This window comes from Bombina bombina, chromosome 4 (genome assembly GCF_027579735.1).
Source record: "Bombina bombina isolate aBomBom1 chromosome 4, aBomBom1.pri, whole genome shotgun sequence".
Taxonomy (NCBI): Eukaryota; Metazoa; Chordata; class Amphibia; order Anura; family Bombinatoridae; genus Bombina; species Bombina bombina.
Window position 1 is genome coordinate 415,654,324 of NC_069502.1, and position 26,234 is coordinate 415,680,557.

The 26,234-nt window shown below is 39.0% G+C and overlaps 1 protein-coding gene across 1 annotated transcript in view; it reads left to right on the forward strand.

Moving 5' to 3' along the window:
* LOC128657508 (probable cation-transporting ATPase 13A4) overlaps positions 1-26,234 on the forward strand; it is a 454,774-nt gene that overhangs the window by 244,455 nt on the left and 184,085 nt on the right. The window contains 1 exon segment of the mRNA XM_053711875.1: positions 26,043-26,122. Within this exon segment, the coding sequence (XP_053567850.1) occupies positions 26,043-26,122 (80 nt within the window).

Consider the following 26,234-nt stretch of genomic DNA (forward strand, 5'->3'; position numbering starts at 1 on the left):
CAAAAATTAAAATCCTAACAGATGGCGAAAATAAGGTTCTCAACTCCCCAGAGGAAGCTAGAGAATTTGCCAAAATGAAATCTATCTTACTGTGAATTGGTACTTGCTGCTTGAGCTATTTTCTTGAATTATTTACTAAATTTATGGTGATTATGTTGAAACTGACCCATCCTCCGGGTAAATTGTCTGATGTTGCTCAAATACTTTATTTTTACCCCCTTTTTTTTTTCTCTCTTCTTTTCTTTTTTTTCTTCCCCTCTCACCCCTCCTCTCCCCCATCACCCACTTGCTTCTAGCTACTTATAGAGTTAGCTATGCAAGATATGTCTAGTTCTTTGTATAAAGGGGCGATCCAATTTTTATATATAAATGTGTAATTCAGTTAATTTCGCCTCGTGGAACGTAGGGGGAATTTCATCACCTATAAAACGCAAAAAAATATTAGCCCAGTTAAAAAGGCATAAAATAGACGTAGCATTTATTCAGGAAACGCATCTGAAAGAGTCTGAATTGCATAAACTAAGGTGCGATTGGGTGGGAGAAGTAGTGGGCACACCATGTGCTAGTAGGAAAAAGGGAGTAGCAGTTTTGTTTCACAAAAAATTACAGTACAAAATCTTAAGAAAGGAGTTAGATCTAGAAGAAAGATTCTTGATAATCCAGCTTGAAATCTCAGGGACAAAGATTACATTGTGTAATATCTATGGTCCTAATAAAGTGAACAAATCATTTTGGGCAAATTTGCAGACCAAGTTACTATTTAGCTCCACAGAAAATTTAATTATAGCGGGGGATCTTAACTTAGTTAAATACCCCAGTTTGGACAGGCTTAAACCGTCACTAAACAGGAATAGCAAGCAGGAAATTAAATTATTTAAGAACTTTTGTAATCCATTAAATATTAAAGATATTTGGCGGGTGCAAAACCCAGATTTGCGGAAATACACATGCGAGTCACACGCACACTGTACGATGTCTAGGATAGACTATTTCCTGGTAAGCGAGAAATTACTAAGGCCTAGATTTGGAGTTTGGCGGTAGCCGTGAAAACCAGCGTTAGAGGCTCCTAACGCTGGTTTTGGCCGCCCGCTGGTATTTGGAGTCAGTGATTAAAGGGTCTAACGCTCACTTTTCAGCCGCGACTTTTCAATACCGCAGATCCCCCTACGCCATTTGCGTATCCTATCTTTTCAATGGGATCTTCCTAACGCCGGTATTTAGAGTCGTTTCTGAAGTGAGCGTTAGAGCTCTAACGACAAAACTCCAGCCGCCTGAAAATAGCAGGAGTTAAGAGCTTTCTGGCTAATGCCGGTTCATAAAGCTCTTAACTACTGTACCCTAAAGTACACTAACACCCATAAACTACCTATGTACCCCTAAACTGAGCTCCCCCCACATCGCCGCCACTCGATTAAAATATTTTAACCCCTAATCTGCCGACCGCCACCTACGTTATACTTATGTACCCCTAATCTGCTGCCCCTAACCCCGCCGACCCCTGTATTACATTTATTAACCCCTAACCTGCCCCCCACAATGTCGCCGCCAGCTACTTAAAATAATTAACCCCTAATCTGCCGACCGCAAAGCGCCGCCACCTACGTTATCCCTATGTACCCCTAATCTGCTGCCCCTAACACCGCCGACCCCTATATTATATTTATTAACCCCTAATCTGCCCCCCTCAATGTCGCCGACACCTGCCTACACTTATTAACCCCTAATCTGCCGAGCGGACCGCACCGCTACTATAATAAAGTTATTAACCCCTAACCCGCCTCACTAACCCTATCATAAATAGTATTAACCTCTAATCTGCCCTCCCTAACATCGCCGACACCTACCTTCAATTATTAACCCCTAATCTGACGACCGGAGCTCATCGCTACTATAATAAATGTATTAACCCCTAAAGCTAAGTCTAACCCTAACACTAACACCCCCCTAACTTAAATATAATTTACATCTAACGAAATAAATTAACTCTTATTAAATAAATGATTCCTATTTAAAGCTAAATACTTACCTGTAAAATAAATCCTAATATAGCTACAATATAAATTATAATTATATTATAGCTATTTTAGGATTAATATTTATTTTACAGGCAACTTTGTAATTATTTTAACCAGGTACAATAGCTATTAAATAGTTAAGAACTATTTAATAGTTACCTAGTTAAAATAATAACAAATTTACCTGTAAAATAAATCCTAACCTAAGATATAATTAAACCTAACACTACCCTATCAATAAATTAATTAAATAAACTACCTACAATTACCTACAATTAACCTAACACTACACTATCAATAAATTAATTAAACACAATTCCTACAAATAAATACAATTAAATAAACTAGCTAAAGTACAAAAAATAAAAAAGAACTAAGTTACAAAAAATAAAAAAATATTTACAAACATAAGAAAAATATTACAACAATTTTAAACTAATTACACCTACTCTAAGCCCCCTAATAAAATAACAAAGCCCCCCAAAATAAAAAATTCCCTACCCTATTCTAAATTAAAAAAGTTACAAGCTCTTTTACCTTACCAGCCCTGAACAGGGCCCTTTGCGGGGCATGCCCCAAGAATTTCAGCTCTTTTGCCTGTAAAAAAAAACATACAATACCCCCCCCAACATTACAACCCACCACCCACATACCCCTAATCTAACCCAAACCCCTCTTAAAGAAACCTAACACTAAGCCCCTGAAGATCTTCCTACCTTGTCTTCACCATCCAGGTATCACCGATCCGTCCTGGCTCCAACATCTTCATCCAACCCAAGCGGGGGTTGGCGATCCATCATCCGGTGGCTGAAGAGGTCCAGAAGAGGCTCCAAAGTCTTCCTCCTATCCGGCAAGAAGAGGACATCCGGACCGGCAAACATCTTCTCCAAGCGGCATCTTCGATCTTCTTCCATCCGGTGCGGAGCGGGTCCATCTTGAAGCAGGCGACGCGGATCCATCCTCTTCTTCCGTTGTCTCCCGACGAATGACGGTTCCTTTAAGGGACGTCATCCAAGATGGCGTCCCTCGAATTCCGATTGGCTGATAGGATTCTATCAGCCAATCGGAATTAAGGTAGGAATTTTCTGATTGGCTGATGGAATCAGCCAATCAGAATCAAGTTCAATCCGATTGGCTGATCCAATCAGCCAATCAGATTGAGCTCGCATTCTATTGGCTGATCGGAACAGCCAATAGAATGCAAGCTCAATCTGATTGGCTGATTGGATCAGCCAATCGGATTGAACTTGATTCTGATTGGCTGATTCCATCAGCCAATCAGAAAATTCCTACCTTAATTCCGATTGGCTGATAGAATCCTATCAGCCAATCGGAATTCGAGGGACGCCATCTTGGATGACGTCCCTTAAAGGAACCGTCATTCGTCGGGAGACAACGGAAGAAGAGGATGGATCCGCGTCGCCTGCTTCAAGATGGACCCGCTCCGCACCGGATGGAAGAAGATCGAAGATGCCGCTTGGAGAAGATGTTTGCCGGTCCGGATGTCCTCTTCTTGCCGGATAGGAGGAAGACTTTGGAGCCTCTTCTGGACCTCTTCAGCCACCGGATGATGGATCGCCAACCCCCGCTTGGGTTGGATGAAGATGTTGGAGCCAGGACGGATCGGTGATACCTGGATGGTGAAGACAAGGTAGGAAGATCTTCAGGGGCTTAGTGTTAGGTTTCTTTAAGGGGGGTTTGGGTTAGATTAGGGGTATGTGGGTGGTGGGTTGTAATGTTGGGGGGGGTATTGTATGTTTTTTTTTACAGGCAAAAGAGCTGAAATTCTTGGGGCATGCCCCGCAAAGGGCCCTGTTCAGGGCTGGTAAGGTAAAAGAGCTTGTAACTTTTTTAATTTAGAATAGGGTAGGGAATTTTTTATTTTGGGGGGCTTTGTTATTTTATTAGGGGGCTTAGAGTAGGTGTAATTAGTTTAAAATTGTTGTAATATTTTTCTTATGTTTGTAAATATTTTTTTATTTTTTGTAACTTAGATCTTTTTTATTTTTTGTACTTTAGCTAGTTTATTTAATTGTATTTATTTGTAGGAATTGTGTTTAATTAATTTATTGATAGTGTAGTGTTAGGTTAATTGTAGGTAATTGTAGGTAGTTTATTTAATTAATGTATTGATAGGGTAGTGTTAGGTTTAATTATATCTTAGGTTAGGATTTATTTTACAGGTAAATTTGTTATTATTTTAACTAGGTAACTATTAAATAGTTCTTAACTATTTAATAGCTATTGTACCTGGTTAAAATAATTACAAAGTTGCCTGTAAAATAAATATTAATCCTAAAATAGCTATAATATAATTATAATTTATATTGTAGCTATATTAGGATTTATTTTACAGGTAAGTATTTAGCTTTAAATAGGAATAAGTTATTTAATAAGAGTTAATTTATTTCGTTAGATGTAAATTATATTTAAGTTAGGGGGGTGTTAGTGTTAGGGTTAGACTTAGCTTTAGGGGTTAATACATTTATTAGAATAGCGGTGAGGTCCGCTCGGCAGATTAGGGGTTAATAATTGAAGGTAGGTGTCGGCGATGTTAGGGAGGGCAGATTAGGGGTTAATACTATTTATGATAGGGTTAGTGAGGGGGATTAGGGGTTAATAACTTTATTATAGTAGCGCTCAGGTCTGCTCGGCAGATTAGGGGTTAATAAGTGTAGGCAGGTGTCGGCGACGTTGAGAGGGGCAGATTAGGGGTTAATAAATATAATATAGGGGTCGGCGATGTTAGGGCAGCAGATTAGGGGTACATAGGGATAACGTAGGTTGCGGCGGTTTACGGAGCGGCAGATTAGGGGTTAAAAAAAATATGCAGGGGTCAGCGATAGCGGGGGCGGCAGAATAGGGGTTAATAAGTGTAAGGTTAGGGGTGTTTAGACTCGGGGTACATGTTAGAGTGTTAGGTGCAGACGTAGGAAGTGTTTCCCCATAGGAAACAATAAGGCTGCGTTAGGAGCTGAACGCTGCTTTTTTGCAGGTGTTAGGTTTTTTTTCAGCTCAAACTGCCCCATTGTTTCCTATGGGGGAATCGTGCACGAGCACGTTTTTGAGGCTGGCCGCGTCCGTAAGCAACTCTGGTATCGAGAGTTGCATTTGCGGTAAAAATGCTCTACGCTCCTTTTTTGGAGCCTAACGCAGCATTTGTTTGAACTCTCGATACCAGAGTTAAATTTATGGTGCGGCCAGAAAAAAACCCGCGGAGCGTTAACAGCCCTTCTACCGCCAAACTCCAAATCTAGGCCTAAGTCTAGAAATGAAGGCTGAGATACAAGAAATAGTTTTATCGGATCATGCAATTATCACACTTAATCTTAAACTAAAAAATGCACAAGAAAGTAATTTAGGTAGGTTTTTTTTCCCTAGGTATCTAATGTCAAACACACAATTCAAGACATGGTTAAGAATTAAATGGACAGATTTTATGCAGATCAACGCAACTCCAGGAATAAAATTGGAAATTGTATGGGAGACCTTTAAGGCTGTGATAAGAGGTGAAATCAAAGCCTACTTGGTAGGACAAAAACGGAAATTTATGGCTAGAGATATTGAACTGGCTTCACGATTACGTAATACATACAATTTATATATTAGCAACCCCCTTAGAAAACAATGGGAAACCTATCAAAAAACTAAAAAAGAAAGAGAAATATTTTTAACGCAGAAAACTGCGCAAGATGATCTTAAAAAAAGGCTCTTTTTTTATAGGCATGGCGGAAAAGCTGGAAAATTCCTAGCTAATATAACCAAATCTAGAAAAAGAGGGATACTATTGGCTCTATTAAGACCCCATCTGGGCGAATTACTAATATTAAAGAAATCCAAAACTTTATATCTCTATATTTCCAGGAGGTCTATGCGGAGACACCAGTCAATACACAAACCAAAAATAATTTTTGGAGCAAATTACAACTGCCAAGGTTAGAGCGAACAAGGTTAGATGAATTAAATTCCCCTATCACAGCCTTGGAAGTCACCAATGCAATTAAAAAATTAGCAGCTAACAAAGCCGCGGGTCCAGACCAGATCCCAGCAGAACTATACAAAATTCTCTCTGAAGACATAACACCCTTACTAACTTCCTTGTTTAACCAATATTTCATTGAAAATATGGTGTGTTCTAAATATTTTGCTGCATCTCTAATAGTGTTGATCTTGAAAAAAAATAAAAATCAAGAAGATGTAGGGTCGTATAGACCGATATCACTATTAAACAGTGATTATAAATTATTGATGTCTATAATAGCTCACAGATTTAAGCAATTAATCGGATCATTAATACATAAAGACCAAGTAGGTTTTATGCCGGGCAGAAGCTGCACACGTAATTTACGTAAACTGGAGCTAATACTTAACCTTTTTAAAAAAAAAATAGATATGGGCGATGGTTTATCAGGACCAGACGCAGCATTAATAACAATTGACGCAGAGAAGGCCTTCCCATTATATGGGATCATCTTTTTACAGCACTAAAAAGTATGGAGTCGAGGGCCCTTTTCTCCAATTCACCTCCTTAATATATAAGTCAGCTACTGCTGCCGTCATAATAAATGATACTCTCTCAAAATATTTCCCTATATACAAAGGGGTTAGACAAGGATGCCCACTGTCTCCCTACTTGTTTAATCTGGCATTAGAACCCCTCGCTATAATACTGAGAAAAGATCTGGAAGGGATCAAGATAGGTAAAAGGCGGGTAACGACATTATTATATGCTGACGACTTATTAGTTCTAACCGCCAACACAAAAAAATCTATACCAATTTTACATAAAATATTACAAGATTTTGGCACATTTTCTGGCTACAAAATCAACAAAATCTTCTGGCTATGTAAAAATAAGAATTCAGTGCAATCTTCTCCTTTTAAGGAAGCAAAAGTCTTTTTTACCTACCTTGGTATTAAACTTTCAATTAATTTTAAAGATTGGTATGATCTCAATTACCCACCAATCTTTCTTAAAATAAAACATGACATGGAAAAATGGGCAAAATTTAAACTCACCCTGACCGGTAAAATTAACCTAATCAAAATGTTGCTGTTTCCCAAATTGCTATACTTAATGCAAAATCTACCTATTTTGATAAAAAAAACGGATCTTAAATTATATAAACAAGCGTGTACTCAATTTTTGTGGGCCAAGAAAAGACGGGCTATATCACTTAAAAAACTCTCTTTTTCTAGAATAGATGGGGGCTGTGCTTTACCAGATATTGAGACTTATAACTTATCCTGTATCGCAAAGATTGCATTGGATTGGCTAGCAAAGACGGACCATTATTCGGTTTCACCTCTGGAAGAGATTTTGGTAGCCCCATACTCTCTCTGCGCTCTGTTGCATACTACTATCGACAAATGTCCACATAAAATTAAACAGTTCCCAGCCATACAAATGGTAATTAAGGCATGGCAAAAGATTCTTATACAATTAAATATACCAGTAACCTACTCAAAACACCTTCCTATTCAAGGAAACCCTAATTTTACACCAGGAATAGAATCTAAAATTTTTAAAAACTGGGCAGCGAAAGGACTAATTAAGGTAAATCAACTGATAGAGGATGACTTAGAGGTCTGTAAGTCTTTTTCTCAAATACAACAGGAATTTGAGTTATCAAGCAAAGAATTTTATGCATACCTGCAAATAAGACACTATCTCCAGGGAACACTACAGACAAATATAATGGTAGAGACATGGGATAAAATGGACCCGGCCATAATTCTCTTTAGGGCAGGGAAGTATAGTATTTCAAACATCTACAAAATAATTAATAGCACGTATGGACAGCGTAATATTGAAAGAATAGCAGACAGTTGGCAAGTTTCAACTGAAAAAATACAGACTAGCTTTAATCTGGTAGACAGAGCAACAATTGCTTCTTCGTGGAGAGAATCACATACAAAAATTATAAATCGCATCTATATTACACCTCAAGTAAAGGCTAGATGGGATAAAACATTGGCACGTTGTCACAAATGCAAAACTATTAACGCTGACTTAGATCACTGTTTTTGGAGCTGTACAAAAATTTAAAAATTCTGGTTTAAAATAACAAATTGGGCAAGCAAAATAAATCAAAGCAAGATACAATTTAATGATAAGAGTATTTTCTTTTTAATAAACCAGGAGGAGTTAGAATATAAAAATATTCGCCAATTAAATACGCTAATCATTACGGGTAGATTACTGATGTTGAAACATTGGAAATCGCACCAAGTTCCAAGTCTGAAAGAATTTATACAAAAACTCAAAAACCAATTAATCCTAGAACAATTGGATACATCAATAGACTCAGAGCATAGAATTAAACAATTTTTCTATAAATGGAAAAGCATAATCTACAGCTTCCCTACAGATATACAAAAACAAATAATTTCTCCATTTAAGGGCTCTATCTATATGGAAACCGCCATAGCAAACGGCGAATTCCCTGATTAATGATAAGAGTAGAATTGGGGATGGTAGGAGGTTTAGAGGGGTGTGGAGGCTCGTTTTGTTTGTTTGTTTGTTTGTTTTTTGCCTTTTTTTTTTTTTTTTTTTTCTTCTCTTTTGTTATAGTTCTATATATCAAGGAAAATACCATACAGAATGCAAGCTAATGCAAGTTAATGCAAGTTTCTTGTAAGTTTATTGGTAATAGTATTTGTTTTTTTTTTTTCATATAAATGTTTATTGAAAGTTGTAATTAACGATAATGCAGGAATTAACTGTATAATTTTTTGGAACCATTGTGTGATATGGTTTTTCTTTTTGTTTTACTGTCCTGCCTCTGTGACTTTAAAGGTATGGAATTGCATTCTGTTATGGTCAATAAAAAGCTATTAAAAAAAAAGGAAAAAAAGAATAGAAGATAAAAAAAATTTCATTCATGAATCACAAGGAATATTGCATAGCCTTTTTTTAATTTTATTTTTGATTTTACACTTTATTTAGTTTGCAAAAATCAAATCAAATTTTTAAGCAGCATTAAAGGTACACACAGATGCCCCCCCTTGAACCCCCCAGGCGGATGCAAAAAAGATAGTGAAGATTGGGAATTACAGTGCATCGTATATATATTTGATGCAGTGATTTGCAAGAGCTATTGTCTTGAAAGGACGAGAATAGTGCTGTGATTAGTTTTATCCAGAAGTGTTTGTGTATCCTAGTATTACCCTAGGATTACCGGGTAAAGCCCAAATGCATGATCTTACATCAGGCTTTACCCACAGCCGCTGGGTAATGTCCATTTTACCTAGATAATCGTAGGATTACCCGATATCTGACTTTACCCGCAACATATATACATACAGTATATCTTTTGGAATGTATGTAAAGCCAGGGAGTCTCATTCTATTATAAAAAGAAAAAGAAGGAAAGATTCAGTCCATAAAGGCAAAGTATTATAGTGTTAGGATCAACATTGGATCACTGCAGGGGATAGACAATCAGTAATTCCTCACACAGCACTGCACTCACTAGATTTGCAAAGAGAAAAGCAAAACAACTTTTAATCCATAATAATACAGGTGCCGTTTCGGGGTGCGTAACCCCTTTCACAGATCAAACAAGAGTGACCCAAAAAGCTAGGTTTAAATAGACCACAGAGCCCCACCCCAACCTCACACATAAAATTGCACCAAAAATCATTGCCTTGGTTACAGAGTTTCTACAAAAACATTAACCCCAAGTGTAAAGGCAGACTCATGTTTATAATCAAATAAAAGTCCAATCCTCCTACTCCCATACAGATTAGATATTTAATAAATAGTGATATATGCCATTATCATAGTGTCATTGGTGTGTGTATACTAAAATAAAACTGCATGTAATAAGCTATAAGTTATAACTCTGAATTGTCTTCAAGTCTAGTTAGTCATTGAATAAATAATATGCAAATCAGGGACGATTTTAACAATACGACTCTTTCATTTGCAAGCAGTTCATTTCTGCCTCTTTATGTGTTGTGTAATATCACTACTTTTAAGTGTGTGGTTCATAAAAAAGTGAAAAATTAAGTACATAGATAAAGCAAAATGTTGCTAGACCGTGCCAACAAAATCAACTTAGATACCTTCACATGCATGTTCAATGGGTCATCAAATGCAAGAGACAATCGGGTATCCCTATATATTGCATTGGTATTTTGATATTGTTAATTCAAAGTCACATAAGATCTTGCCCGTTCTGGTATCAGTTTGCTGCCTTTACTAGGATAGATCATCAGATTGCAATCACAAGTGGCAATCTGGTATTATCTAGAAAGAGGGGAGTGTTGCATTACAATGAGAGGCACTAGTTTGAGTTTTGAGCAACATCTTAGAGAGAAGTCTGAGACGTAGCATCTGTGAAATCTGCTGTGTGTGTCCCACTGAATGATGACGCTGACTGTAACTATGGATGGGTGAATGTTTTGCAACATTTGAAAAATGAAATTTTAACACTGTTTGTTTGTTTCAAATTTTTAATGTTTGTACAACATTCTAAAATTCTTTAATTTAATAGTATTTCTAATGCTTTCTTTAAATGCAATATTCGATTAATTTTTTTTCTAATTCAAATCAATATATTTGTAATAGTATTTCTAATTTTCTCTTTAAATTTAATATTCAAATTATGCAATATTAGAAATAGAAACATTCAAATTGATATATTTGTATCTATTATCTATCAATTTACTAAATTACCTACCACATGGACTATTAAACTTCTGATTAGTATTTGTTAAATCAAATGTTACATTGAAAATTTTGAATGTGGATATTCAATCTAATTATGAACATTTGAAAATGAAATTAACATACGAAAACCAGAAATAGGATTCAATTACCGATTTTTAATGGAATATCATTCTTATCAATATTTAATTGTCCAAAACAAATGTCCACAGGACTATTCGTTTTACCAAACGAATTGCACTTTAAGCACATTAGCCCATCCGTAACTGTAACTATACTGCACGCTGATATTAATGCCTTATTCAAAACCCAAAGATAAGTAAAGTGTTTATGATTTAATCACTGCCTTGCTTTATAAACTAATTACTGATTTATGTCATTGCAATAAGTTTATAATAAACACAGTTATTACTATACTGCATTCTCATGTGTCTTTTTCTCTTTTCAATATTATTGCAAGACCTATTTTGCAATGGCCCCAGCTCCAGGGCTTAGCAGACACCTTTTAAATTGGTGATTGGCTAAGCAGAATATGGTTATATTGTGTAACTAAAATCCCATTTTTAATATAAAAGCACAGGTGTTTTCTCTTGTAAAGGTGTATCCAGTCCACGGGTTCATCCATTACTTGTGGGATATTCTCCTTCCCAACAGGAAGCTGCAAGAGGACACCCACAGCAGAGCTGTCTATATAGCTCCTCCCCTAACTGCCACCCCCAGTCATTCTCTTGCAGCTCTCGACAAGAAAGGAAGTATCAAGAGAGATGTGGTGACTTAGTGTAGTTTTTACCTTCAATCAAAAGTTTGTTATTTTTAAACGGTACCGGCGTTGCACTATTTTTACTCTCAGGCAGAAATTAGAAGAAGACTTCTGCCTGGAGGTTTGATGATCTTAGCCGTTTGTAACTAAGGTCCATTGCTGTTCTCACACATAACTGAAGAGTATGGAAAGAAAACTTCAGTTGGGGGGACGGTCTGCAGTTTGCCTGCTTTGAGGTATGTTCAGTATATTTTTTTCTAGAGAGATGATAAGGTCTAGAAAATGCTGACAGTGCCTGGTATATTTAAGGTAAGCCTGATACAGTGATTTAACAACAACTGGGATCATGCTTGCAAAAAGGGATAATATTCATGTTAATACCTATATTATTTAGTGTAAAAACGTTTGCATGATTTATAAATAAAAACGTTTTTTCTCTGAGGGTGATAAATCTTTATTTGGGGCCTTGTTTCCACATGGCTTGTTAGATTACTCCTAGGAGTACTTTTTTAAGGCCCTCTGAATTTGAGTGCATGGTGGGAGGGGCCTATTTTCGTTTTCAGTCTGAGACATCCAGCTTCCCTGAAGGAGTTCTCTGACTTATAGGACCTCTATAGAGGGTTTTGTTCCTGCAAAAATCGTTTTTAAGGGCAGGTAGGAGCCACAGCAGAGCTGTGGCAGTGTGTTTGACTGTTTGTTAACAGGTTTAATGTTTTTCTAATTAGTTTTTGGGGCTGAGGGGTTAATCATCCATTTGCAAGTGGGTGCAATGCTGCTTTAGTCCCTTATACACACTGTAAAAATGTCGTAGAGTTTACTACTTTTTTTTCACTGTTTTGCAGTTTATGTGGTAGTTTTTTTCTCTTAAAGGCACAGTACCATTTTTTATTATTGCTTTTTTCACATTTATTATAGTGTTTTCCAAGCTTGCTGGTCTCATTACTAGTCTGTTAAACATGTCTGACATATATGAAACTCCTTGTTCATTATGTTTAGAAGCCATTGTAGAACCCCCTCTTAGAATGTGTACCAATTGCACTGACCTTTCTATAAGTTATAAAGACCATATTATGGCTTTTAAAGATGTATCACCTGAGGTTTCTGAGACTGACAAAAGGGAGGTTATGCCATCTAGCGCTCCCCACGTGTCAGAATCTATAACTCCCGCTCAAGGGACGCCAAGTACATCTAGCGCGTCCAATGCGTTTACTTTACAAGACATGGCGGCAGTTATGAATCATACCCTCACAGAGGTATTGTCCAAACTGCCAGGGTTACAAGGAAAGTGGGACAGCTCTGGGGCTAGAACAAATACAGAGCTCTCTGACGCTTTAGTAGCTATGTCTGATATACCCTCACAATGTGCAGAAGTTGAAGCAGGAGAGCTTCTATCTGTGGGTGACTTCTCTGATTCAAGGAAGGCGTTACTTCAGTCTGACTCTGAAATGACAGCATTTAAATTTAAGCTTGAACACCTCTGCGTGTTGCTCAGGGAGGTTTTAGCGACTCTGGATGACTGTGACACCATTGTAGTCCCAGAGAAATTGTGTAAAATGGACAAATACTTTGCAGTGCCTGTTTACACTGATGTTTTTCCAATCCCTAAGAGGTTTTCAGAAATTATTACTAAGGAATGGGATAGACCAGGTGTGCCGTTCTCTCCCCCTCCTGCTTTTAAGAAAATGTTTCCTATAGATGCCGCTACACGGGACTTGTGGCAGATGGTCCCTAAGGTGGAGGGAGCAGTCTCTACCCTAGCTAAGCGTACAACTATTCCTGTCGAGGACAGTTGTGCTTTCCTAGATCCTATGGATAAGAAATTAGAGGGCTTCCTTAAGAAAATATTTATACAACAAGGTTTTATTCTCCAGCCTCTTGCATGTATTGCCCCAGTCACTGCTGCAGCGGCTTTCTGGTTCGAGTCTCTGGAGGAGGCTTTACAGGTAGAGACCCCTTTGGATGATATCCTTGACAGGCTTAAAGCTCTTAAGTTAGCCAATTCATTTATTTCTGACACCATTTTTCATTTAACCAAGCTAATGGCTAAAAATTCAGGTTTTGCCATTCAGGCGCGTAGGGCGCTATGGCTTAAATCCTGGTCAGCTGATGTCATTTCAAAGTCTAAACTTCTCAAGATCCCCTTCAAAGGGCAGACCCTATTTGGGTCTGGACTGAAGGAGATCATTTCTGATATTACTGGAGGAAAAGGCCATGCCCTTTCCCAAGTTAAGGACCAAACAGACTAATTTTCGTTTCTTTCGAAACTTCAAGAGTGGCGCAGCTTCATCTTCCTCTTCTACAAAACAAGAGGGAAATTTTGCCCAGTCCAAGCCAGTCTGGAGACCTAAACAGGCTTGGAACAAGGGGAAACAGGCCAAAAAGCCTGCTGCTGCCTCTAAGACAGCATGAAGGAGTAGCCCCCGATGTGGGACCGGATCTAGTGGGGGGCAGACTTTCTCTCTTCGCCCAGGCTTGGGCAAGAGACGTCCAGGATCCCTGGGCTCTGGAGATTGTTTCCCAGGGATATCTTCTGGATTTCAAAGCTTCATCTCCAAAGGGGAGATTTCATCTCTCACAATTATCTGCAAACCAGATAAAGAGAGAGGCATTCTTACATTGCGTTCAAGACCTACTAGTTATTGGAGTGATCCGCCCAGTTCCAAAGGAGGAACAGGGGCAGGGCTTCTATTCAAATCTGTTTATAGTTCCCAAGAAAGAGGGAACTTTCAGACCAATCTTGGATCTCAAGATCCTAAACATATTTCTCAGGATCCCATCCCTCAAGATGTAGACTATTCGAACCATCCTACCTATGATCCAGGAGGGTCAATATATGACTACCGTGGATTTAAAGGATGCTTATCTACATATTCCAATACACAGGGATCATCATCAGTTTCTCAGGTTCGCCTTCCTAGACAGGCATTACCAGTTTGTGTCTCTTCCCTTCAGGTTAGCCACGGAACCAAGAATCTTTACGAAGGTTCTAGGGTCCCTTCTGGTAGTTCTAAAACTGTGGGTATAGCAGTAGCCCCTTACCTAGACGACATCCTGATACAGACGTCAACTTTTCATATTGCCAGGTACCATATGGACATTGTTCTGGCATTCCTAAGGTCTCACGGGTGGAAGGTGAACGAAGGAAAGAGTTCTCTCTCACCTCTCACAAGAGTTTCCTTCCTAGGAACTTTGATAGATTCAGTAGAGAGGTCAGGTTGTCAAAACTTCTAACTTCCTGCCGTGCTCTTTATTCCATTTCTCGTCCGTCAGTGGCTCAGTGTATGGAGGTAATTAGATTAATGGTAGCGGCAATGGACATAGTTCTGTTTGCCCGCCTACATCTCAGACCACTACAACTTTGCATGCTCAATCAGTGGAATGGGGATTACACAAATTTGTCCCCTCTGCTAAATCTGGATCAAGAGACCAGGGATTCTCTTCTCTGGTGGCTATCTCGGGTCCATCTGTCCAAGGGAATGAGTTTCCACAGGCCAGAATGGACTATAGTAACGACAGATGCCAGCCTTCTGGGCTGGGGTGCAGTCTGGAACTCCCTGAAGGCTCAGGGTTCGTGGACTCAGGAGGAGGCCCTCCTTCCGATAAACATTCTGGAACTAAGAGTGATATTCAATGCTCTTCAGGCTTGGCCTCAGCAAGCTGCGGTCAGGTTCATCAGATTTCAGTTGGACAACATCACGACTGTAGCCTATATCAACCATCAGGGGGGAACAAGGAGCCCCCTGGCAATGTTGGAGGTTTCAAAGATAATTCTCTGGGCAGAGGTTCACTCTTGCCATCTCTCAGCTATCCATATCCCAGGAGTAGAGAACTGGGAAGCGGATTTTCTAAGTCAGCAGACTTTTCATCCAGGGGAGTGGGAGCTCCATCCGGAGGTATTTGCCCAGTTGATCCAACTTTGGGGCAAACCAGAACTGGATCTCATGGTGTCTCGTCAGAACGCCAAGCTTCCTTGTTATGGGTCCAGGTCCAGGGATCCCAAGGCAGCGCTGATAGATGCTCTAGCAGCTCCCTGGTCCTTCAGCCTGGCTTATGTGTGTCCACTGTTTCCTCTGCTCCCTCGTCTGATTGCCAAGATCAAGCAGGAGAGAGCTTTGGTGATCTTGATAGCCCCTGCGTGGCCACGCAGGACTTGGTATGCAGATCTGGTGGACATGTCATCCTTTCCACCATGGACTCTGCCGCTAAGGCAGAACCTTCTACTTCAAGGTTCCTTCAAACATCCAAATCTAATTTCTCTACATCTGACTGCTTGGAGATTGAACGCTTGATTCTATCAAAGTGTGGTTTTTCCGAATCAGTCATTGATACCTTAACTCAGGCTCAAAAGCCTGTCACCAGGAAAATCTATCATAAGATATGATGTAAATATCTTCATTGGTGTGAATCCAGGGGTTACTCATGGAGTAAGGTCAGGATTCCTTGGATATTATCTTTTCTCCAAGAAGGATTGGAGAAGGGATTGTCAGCTAGTTCCTTAAAGGGACAGATTTCTGCTCTGTCTATTCTTTTGCACAAACGTCTGGCTGAGGTTCCAGACGTTCAGGCGTTTTGTCAGGCTTTAGTTAGAATCAAGCCTGTGTTTAAACCTGTTGCTCCGCCATGGAGTTTAAATTTAGTTCTTAAAGTTCTTCAAGGGGTTTTGTTTGAACCTTTGCATTCCATAGATATTAAGCTTTTATCTTGGAAAGTTCTATTTTTAGTAGCTATCTCCTCGGCTCAAAGAGTTTCGGAGTTATCTGCTTTACAGTGTGATTCCCCTTATCTGATGTTCCATGCAGATAAGGTAGTGTTACGTACCAAACCTGGGTTTCTGCCTAAGGTGGTATCTAATAAGAATTTCAATCAGGAGATTGTTGTTCCTTCCCTATGTCTTAATCCTTTTTCAAAGAAGGAACGTCTATTACACAATCTTGATGTGGTTCGTGCTTTAAAGTTTTATTTACAAGCTACGAAAGATTTTCGTCAAACATCTGCTTTCTTTGTTGTCTACTCTGGACAGAGTAGAGGCCAAAAGGCTTCGGCAACTTCTCTTTCCTTTTGGCTAAGAAGCATAATTTGCTTAGCTTATGAGACTGCTGGCCAGCAGCCTCCTGAAAGAATTACAACTCATTCTACTAGAGCAGTAGCTTCCACATGGGCTTTTAAACATGAGACCTCTGTTGAACAGATTTGTAAGGCGGCGACTTGGTCTTCGCTTCATACCTTTTCTAAATTCTATAAATTTGATACTTTTGCTTCTTCGAAGGCTATTTTTGGGAGAAAGGTCTTACAGGCAGTGGTGCCTTCCGTTTAAGTTTCCTGCCTTGTCCCTCCCTTCATCCGTGTCCTAAAGCTTTGGTATTGGTATCCCACAAGTAATGGATGAACCCGTGGACTGGATACACCTTTACAAGAGAAAACAAAATTTATGCTTACCTGATAAATTTATTTCTCTTGTGGTGTATCCAGTCCATGGCCCGCCCTGTCATTTTAAGGCAGGTGTTTTTTATTTTTAAACTACAGTCATCACTGCACCCTATAGTTTCTCCTTTATTTCTTGCTTTTCTTCGGTCGAATGACTGGGGGTGGCAGTGAGGGGAGGAGCTATATAGACAGCTCTGCTGTGGGTGTCCTCTTGCAGCTTCCTATTGGGAAGGAGAATATCCCTTAAGTAATGGATGAACCCGTGGACTGGATACACCACAAGAGAAATACATTTATCAGGTAAGCATAAATTTTGTTTTTTGCAGGTAATTTTTACAACATTTAAAAATGTTAAAAATTGTTCATTTGCAGGTGGATGTGCACCAATACTCCCTGTTTTATGTAACTGTTTGGTCTCATTGGCTGCACTTCCAAAGATGTATTTGACTTTTTTAAAAGGGACACTGAACCCAATTTTTTTCTTTTGTGATTCAGATAGAGCATGCCATTTTAGCCAACTTTCTAATTTACTCCTATTATCATATTTTCTTCATTCTCTTTGTATCTTTATTTGAAAAGCAAGAATGTAAGTTTAGAAGCCGGACCATTTTTGGTGAACAACCTGGGTTGTTCTTGCTAATTGGTGGATTAATTCAACAACCAATAAAGTTGCACTGTCCAGTGTCTGAACTAAAAATTGTCTGGCTCCTTAGCTTAGATGCCTTCTTTTTCAAATAAAGATAGCAAGAGAACGAAGAAAACATTATAATAAGAGTAAATTAGAAAGTTGCTTAAAATTGCATACTCTATCTGAATCATTAAAAACAATTTGGGTTCAGTATGCTTTTTAAGATTTGCTAAACCAAATCTTTTGGATTTATATATATATATTGTTACAAGGTGAGAGAAGGAGTGTATGTTAGCAGGAGATTTGAAAGGTCACTTTTTCCCTTCTAACAAAGTGTTAATTTGTTAGTAGCTCACCACAGCTGATTCTGGTTAAATCATTTGTATCCTTTATAAGCAGTTCTGTAGAGGGAATCAGTGTCTCATTGTGCAGGCTACTCCAGAGAGGGAGGATTTGAGACCTTGCTGCATGTCTGAATTTATAGCTGGTAGAAACAAGAGACTGGTGAGCAAACTTTGTTCTATTCTCCTTATTTTGATTTGTTTTGTTAACTGGGATAAGCTTAGCTGCCAAGTACTGGCTAGTAAGTAAATATTGCATATATAGTCAGTCTCCTAAAAAGGAGTAGGCTTTTGTTTGTTTTATGTTTGTTTTAAAGGGGAAGTACACCCCATGTTTAAGACTGCTGATAAAAATAAAACAGCCTAAACCAGTTTATTTCATGCTGAAGTGACTATTCCTGCAAGGGCTTTGTCACAGTGGTGTCAGAAGGGGTATGTTAAGGAAAGTTGTTAGTAGAGATGGGAACGATTGGGATCAACTGCTTCCTTACTTATTGTTTGCAGTCCATGAAATTCCCCAGAGCTCAACTGTTTTTTCTCCTTTTGAACTTTTGTATGGTCGACATCCGAGAGGTATGTTGGACATACTAAAGGAAACTTGGGAGGAACAGGGAGTACCAGGTACTAATGTGGTGCAGAATATAGAGAAAATGCAGGAGCGAATGGCTCATGTTTTCCCCCTGGTTCGCCAATATATTGAAAAAGCTCAGGATACTCAAAGATTTTATTATAATAAGAGTGCTACTGTAAGGGAATTTAAACAGGGTGACAGGGTAATGGTTTTGGCTCCTACAGCTGAGAGTAAGCTTTTGGCTCATTGGCAGGGACCTTATGAAATTATAGAAAAGGTAAACCCTGTGAATTATAAAGTTAGTCAGCCTTACTGACGTAGGAAAGAGCAAATATTCCACATAAATCTTCTTAAGCCATGGAGGGATAGAGAAACATTACTAGCCCTAGTTAGATAATACTGGGGCTGAGCCTCAAGTCTCAGAACAAGTAGTGACTATTTCACCAGAGCTAACACCTGAAGTAAAGGAAGTTAAGGAAATGGTGGAGAGGAATAAGGATGTTTTCTCGCCTATGCCAGGCAGAACACAATAAATTGCCCATGATATTGTTACTGAGCCTGGAGTAACACTTAAATTAAAACCATACAGGATTCATGAGGCAAAAAGGATGGCTGTACGAGCAGAAGTTAGGAAAATGCTTGAATTAGATGTGATAGAAGAATCACATAGTAATTGGTCCAGCCCAATTGTTTTGGTACCTAAACCGGATGGTTCTATCCAATTTTATAATGATTTTAGGAAATTAAATGAAGTGTCAACGTTTTATGCCTACCCAATGCCATGGGTTGATGAACTGGTAGAGAGGCTAGCTAAGGCCAGATTTCTTTCTACATTGGATTTAACAAAAGGGTATTGGCAGATACCACTCACTAAGCATGCCCGAGAGAAAACTGCCTTTGTAACCCCAGATGGTTTATTTCAATATAAGGTGATGCCCTTTGGTCTCCATGGAGCTCCAGCCACTTTTCAGAGGCTCATGGATAAATTATTAAGACCTCATGCGCACTATGCCACTGCGTATTTGGATGATGTCATAATCCATAGCACAGACTGGGACTCTCATTTGCAGAAAGTAGAGGCAGTGGTAGACACCCTTAGGAAAGCTAGATTAACTGACAACCCCTCCAAATGTTTTCTTGGATTGGCAGAGGCTAAGTATTTAGGTTATGTAGTGGGAAGGGGGTTAGTGAAACCCCAATTGAACAAGATAGGAGCTATACAGAATTGGCCCAGGCCTCTTAGGAAGAAGCAGGTTAAAGCCTTCTTGGGAATTGTTGGCTACTACCGCAAGTTCATACCCCATTTTGCAACCAGAGCTGCTCCTCTAACAAACCTAATTAAAGCCAGAAGTCCAGACACAGTAAGGTGGGATAGAGAGGCAGAGGAGGCCTTTATGGACCTTCGTTCAACATTGTGTGAGCAACCCGTCCTCGTGGCACCTGACTTTGATAAAGAGTTTTTCTTACAGACAGATGCCTCTGAGGTCGGTTTGGGTGCTGTACTGACACAGTACATAGGCGAGGAAGAACATCCAGTGCTATATCTAAGCAGGAAATTGTTGCCTCGAAAACAGCACTATGCTGTTATAGAAAAAGAGTGCTTAGCTATTAAGTGGGCTATGGAGACTCTAAAGTATTATTTACTGGGAAGGCGCTTCACCCTTGTCACTGACCATGCTCCGTTAAAATGGATGCACACCAACAGAGATAGAAACTCACGAGTCACTAGATGGTTTTTGTCCTTGCAACCATTTACTTTTTTAGTGAAGCACAGAGCTGGTTTGCTCCATGGTAATGCTGATGCACTGTCTCGTGTGCATGGGCTTCTTGCAGCAGTCGCTTTACACACTGGTGTTGCGCTGGGGAGGGGGATGTGTGACAGGGTGAGATTGGAAAGGTCACTTTCTCCCTTCTTAAAAAGTGTTAATTTGTTAGTAGCTCACCACAGCTGATTCTGGTTAAATCAATTGGATCCTTTATAAGCAGTTCTGTAGAGGGAATCAGTGTCTCATTGTGCAGGCTACTCCAGAGAGGGAGGATTTGAGACCTTGCTGCATGTCTGAATTTATAGCTGGTAGAAATAAGAGACTGGTGAGCAAACTTTGTTCTATTCTGCTTATTTTGATTTGTTTTGTTAACTGGGATCAGCTTAGCTGCCCAGTACTGGCTAGTAAGGAAATATTGCATGTATAGTTAATCTCCTAAAAAGGAGTAGGCTTTTGTTTGTTTTATGTTTGTTTTAAAGGGGAAGTACACCCCATGTTTAAGACTGCTGATAAAAATAAAACAGCCTATTCCACGCCTTGCTCCCCATTAACACCCACCATAGGCAACCCCATATTCCCATCTCAACTTCCTACCCATTTCACCGACACTCCTAACCTAACTCAAATGATTCCACACTATTCCCTTACACGGGATAGCAAGTTAAAACCTAGAGAAGAGGTGTCTGAGATAATGGGACTTTCCCTTAGGGACTGGCTCTCGTACCATCAACTTGTTCATTATTTCACAACACACATAGAGAAACATAATTTGTCTAGACCACTAACACCATTTGAATCCTTATGCTACCTGCCCCTCCCGGACACGGGTATTCTGTCTATATCTTATAAATTATTAGTCACAGATAGATCAACTCATCCCCCATCCTACACAATGAGCTGGGAAAAAGAGCTTAATGAACGACAACCACCCAAAACATGGAAAATAATATATACACATATGAGCTCTTCCGCCTCCTCCATGAACATAGTGGAAATGAACACAAAACTTCTCTGCAGATGGCACTATACCCCAGACAGATTAGGAAGGCTATTCCCACACACTAACTCCAATTGCTGGAGGGGCTGCACACAACGGGGCACCTTCACTCACCTATGGTGGACCTGTCCGATTGCACAAACATATTGGACAGATATCTACAGGGAAATACAAACAGTGATAGGGACCTCCCTACCATTTACACCTTGGACCTTCTTATTCAATTATCTCCCACAGATAACTTGCGTACTGAGATTGAAATTAGCTATAATAATGATCAATACAGCCAAACGATATATCCCATATTATTGGAAACAACCCTCCTTACCATCCATAGAATTCTGGCGAGACAGGGTATCCACTGCACTGGCTCTGGAACAATACCATTATATAAAACTACGCAAAATAGAAGATTTTCTTTCCATCCGCCTTATCTGGGAGGAATACCTTCCCCCCCTAAAAAAAAAAAAAAAAAACCCAGCACTACACACACTTAATGACGGATCTCGCACATACATACCCCACGGCAGAGCCCACCGAGAATCTACGCTAACTAGAACTCAAGCCCATCAAATTATACATTACCTTTTGTCTGATCCAACACATAGACCTTCACACACTGTTCATCATAGCCTCATAATAATAGTTATAATTATAATGACAGTTATATTCTGAATTTGTCTGTTCTTTTTGTTTGTATTGTTGAATGTTTTATTGGAGAGATGTCAAGTCGCATAGCAGAGGAAAAGGACTGCGCCTAATAAGTAACTCTTTTTCACCTCTATTGCAGAGGAACCTCTGTTTCATGAAAACAGCTATATGAGAAATCAGTGTATATTTATATCTTTGTATTGAGCTGGACATATTTCATTATTGTATGTTGCATCTTGACAAAATAAAGTTTCTTTTAAAACCAAAAAAAAAAATAAAAAAAAATAAAAAAAAAAAATAAAACAGCCTAAACCACTATATTTCATGCTGAAGTGACTATTCCTGCAAGGGCTTTGTCACTATATATATATATATATATATATATATATATATATATATATATATATCTTTACAAATAAAAAAGACCTCCATTCCAATCCATATGTGTTTGCCATAGGTGAGACAATTTTATTTATTTATTTATTTTTGGTTAATTTCTATCCCATTCCAATTCCAATGACCAAAATTTGTATTAATAAAACTGGCCAATAATACAAAATTTTGCTTACTATATTTTGACCTTCGTGAAACTTGTGTGAGCTTTTCACAATCCATATGTGTTTGCCATAGGTGAGACAAATTTAGTTATTTATTTATTTATTTTTGGTTAATTTCTATTCCATTCCAATTCCAATGACCAAAATTTGTATTAATAAAACTGTCCAATAATACAAAATTTTGTTTACTATATTTTGACCTTCGTGAAACTTGTGTGGGCTTTTCACAGAATTTCAAGGAACAAAGTTCAAATCAATAAATGGGAAACATATTGTAAAAAATGTATGTATTGTTTACTCTATGTAATCTCATTTTAGCTGCATTGTTTAATTTTAATGTAAGGTGACATTTGTAAACTGTTATATTTATTTTTGCCATAAATTAGAAATTGGTAACTTTTTGGGGAGGCAATTATGCTAAAATGTTTTTGGGGATAATTTGGTAGTTCAATATAATCCAGTCACTAAAAGGGAGTCAATACAAATGAAACCTGTGTTGCCTCTCTTTTGTGCTGTAACTCTATTTTACTGGTCTGTATAGGATCTAGGCCTGTATGTTTAATCTCTAAGAAACATAGAAACATACGCCTAGATTACGAGGTTTGTCGGTAAAGACCCGCTGTGCTAACGAGCCTTTTTTTCCAGCGCACCCTTAAGACAATGTTGGTATTACGAGTTGTCTGAATGGCTGCCTTAGCCTCAGAAAAGGGAGCGTTGAGACAAATTTAGCTCCACTTCAACTCTCAATACCAGCGTTGCTTATGGTAGCGGTAAGGTGGAAAAACGTGCTCATGCACGATATCCCCATAGGATACAATGGGGCTGAGCTGGCTGAAGAAGAACCTAACACCTGCAAAAAAGCAGCGTTCAGCTCCTAACGCAGCCCCATTGTTTCCTATGGGGAAACACTTTCTAAGTCTACACCTAACTCCCTAACATGAACCCTGAGTCTAAACACCCCTAACCTTACACTTATTAACCCCTAATCTGCCGCCCCTGCTATCGCTGACACCTACATTATATTATTAACCCCTAATCTTCCGCTCCGGACACCGCCGCAACCTACATTATAGCTATGGACCCCTAATCTGCTCTCCCTAACATCGCCGACACAGATATTATATTTATTACCCCCTAATCTGCCCCCCCAACGTCGCCCCCACCTACCTACACTTATTAACCCCTAATCTGCCGACCTGACATCGCCGCCATTATAATAAATGTATTAACCCCTAAACCGCCGCACTCCCGCCTCGCAAACACTATAATACATTTTATTAACCCCTAATCTGCCCTGAGTAATGAGTAAGGCAATCTGCTGAAACGTGTATACCTGTTTGTCTGCAGTCTGCTAAAATAGTAGATTTTTTTGTTCAGTTCTAACCCCGGGGAGGTTATTTGTCCCCCCCTCACATTGTTTGTTTTTGGTTTGTCATTGACTTACCGCTTTGTGTGTATTTTTCACTCATTTGCGCCAAGGCGCAACTTGTCTATCTAATAAATTTTTATCTGCAATATACCCATGCCTGTGCTCCTCGCAATTTCTTCTATATCTGCTTTTTGAGGCCAGCTCTTGAGTGAGCACAGGAGTCGGGTGCGTACAAGGTCCTGACCGCTAAGCTAGCTCGTTGCTAGGGACGCCTTGAGAAGAGGAGCTACATACCGTACCGATAGTGGAGGTTGTTTGGGAGCCACACTGAACCTCGTCACGGATGGCGACACTAGCCACATGGTGGAGATTGGTGTACATAGGATCGCTCCTGGTGGATGTCTCACGGATAGGAGGTAGGTGCCTGTTTGCCCTGAACACTGTACAGTCTATCTGTTACATACCTCTTGGGATTCACCTAGTATAAACGGTGGGGCAGTAGCAACTTTGACCTGTTTGGGACGGAAAACTTACGGGACTTCACTCCTTTGGAACCAGTGCTCATGGTTTATGCTCAGTGCACTGAGTATATGCGGGCTGCTTGAACCACGTAATCACAGTATGTTATCATTTGCCCTGTGGAGCACGCAGCACAAGAGGCTACTCTCTCTCTAACTATTTTCCTTACATTTGTTCCTAATCTGCCCTCCCTAACATTGCCGCCACCTACCTACAATTATTAACCCCTAATCTGCCGCCACCTACATCGCCGCTACAATAATAAAGTTATTAACCCCTAAACCTAAGTCTAACCCTAACCCTAACACCCCCCTAAGTTAAATATAATTTAAATAAAACTAACTAAATTTACTATAATGAAATAAATTATTCCTATTTAAAACTAAATACTTACCTATAAAATAAACCCTAATATAGCTACAATCTAACTAAAAATTACATTGTAGCTATTTTAGGATTTATATTTATTTTACAGGCAACTTTGTATTTATTTTAACTAGGTACAATAGCTATTAAATAGTTATTAACTATTTAATAGCTACCTAGTTAAAATAATTACAAAATTACCTGTAAAATAAATCCTAACCTAAGTTACAAATACATCTAACACTACAGTATCAATAAATTAATTAAATAAATTAGCTACAATTATCTAAACTAAAATAAAATTAAATAAACTAAACTATAATACAAAATAAACAAACACTAAATTACAGAAAATAAAAAAAAATTGCAAGTTTAAACTAATTACACCTAATCTAAGCCCCCTAATAAAATAAAAAGCCCCCCAAAATAATAAAATGTCCTACCCTATCCTAAATTACAAAGTAATCAGCTCTTTTACCAGCACTTAAAAGGGCTTTTTGCGGGGCATTGCCCCAAAGTAATCAGCTCTTTTACCTGTAAATAAAAATATAAACCCCCCCAACATTACAACCCACCACCCACATACCCCTACTCTAAAACCCACCCAAGCCCCCCTTAAAAAACTTAACAATAACCCCCTGAAGATCTCTCTACCTTGAGTCGTCTTCACCCAGCCGAGCCGAATTCTTCATCCAATCGGGGCAGAAGAGGTCCTCCATGCGGTTGAAGTCTTCATCCAAGCGGGGCAGAAGAGGTCTTCCATCCGATTGAAGTCTTCATCCAAGCGGCATCTTCTATCTTCATCCATCCGGAGCGGAGCGGCAGCATCCTGAAGACCTCCGATGTGGAACATCCATCCTGGCCGATGACTTCCCGATGAATGATGGTTCCTTTAAATGACGTCATCCAAGATGGCATCCCTTGAATTCCAATTGGCTGATAGGATTCTATCAGCCAATCGGAAATTAAGGTAGGAATAATCTGATTGGCTGATTTAATCAGCCAATCAGATTGAAGTTCAATCCGATTGGCTGATCCAATCAGCCAATCGGATTGACCTCACATTCTATTGGCTGTTCCCCCTTAACGCTGCTTTTTAAGGCTAACGCAGAACTCGTAATCTAGGCGATATAATTTGACGGTAGATAAGAACCAAAAAGGCTACCCATATTACATGATACTTTTTCCTTAGGATAGCCTTATGCATGTCCCAGGCATTTTTAAATTCCTTTACAGTCTTTGCATTTACCACCTCAAATGGAAGTTTATTCCATGAATCCACAAGGGATTGTCTTATTGAAATACTATTAGGAAGAGTTTTTTAACATCCATTTTTTCCCAGGTTTCCCTCAGTTTAATGATGCTCACAATTAAATTTCCAATAAGGTTTTGTCTTCTTTTTCAGATATTACTGAATGCATCAATTATTGCCAGAATGACTCCACTGCAAAAATCTAGTGTTGTTGAAGACCTTCAAAAATTAGAGTAAGTGTTGCAGAATATAGTAAGGGGTAGATTTATCATAGTGCGAGCGGACATAATACAATGTAGCATATCATGTCCGCAGCACATCGATAAATGCCGACAGCATACGCTA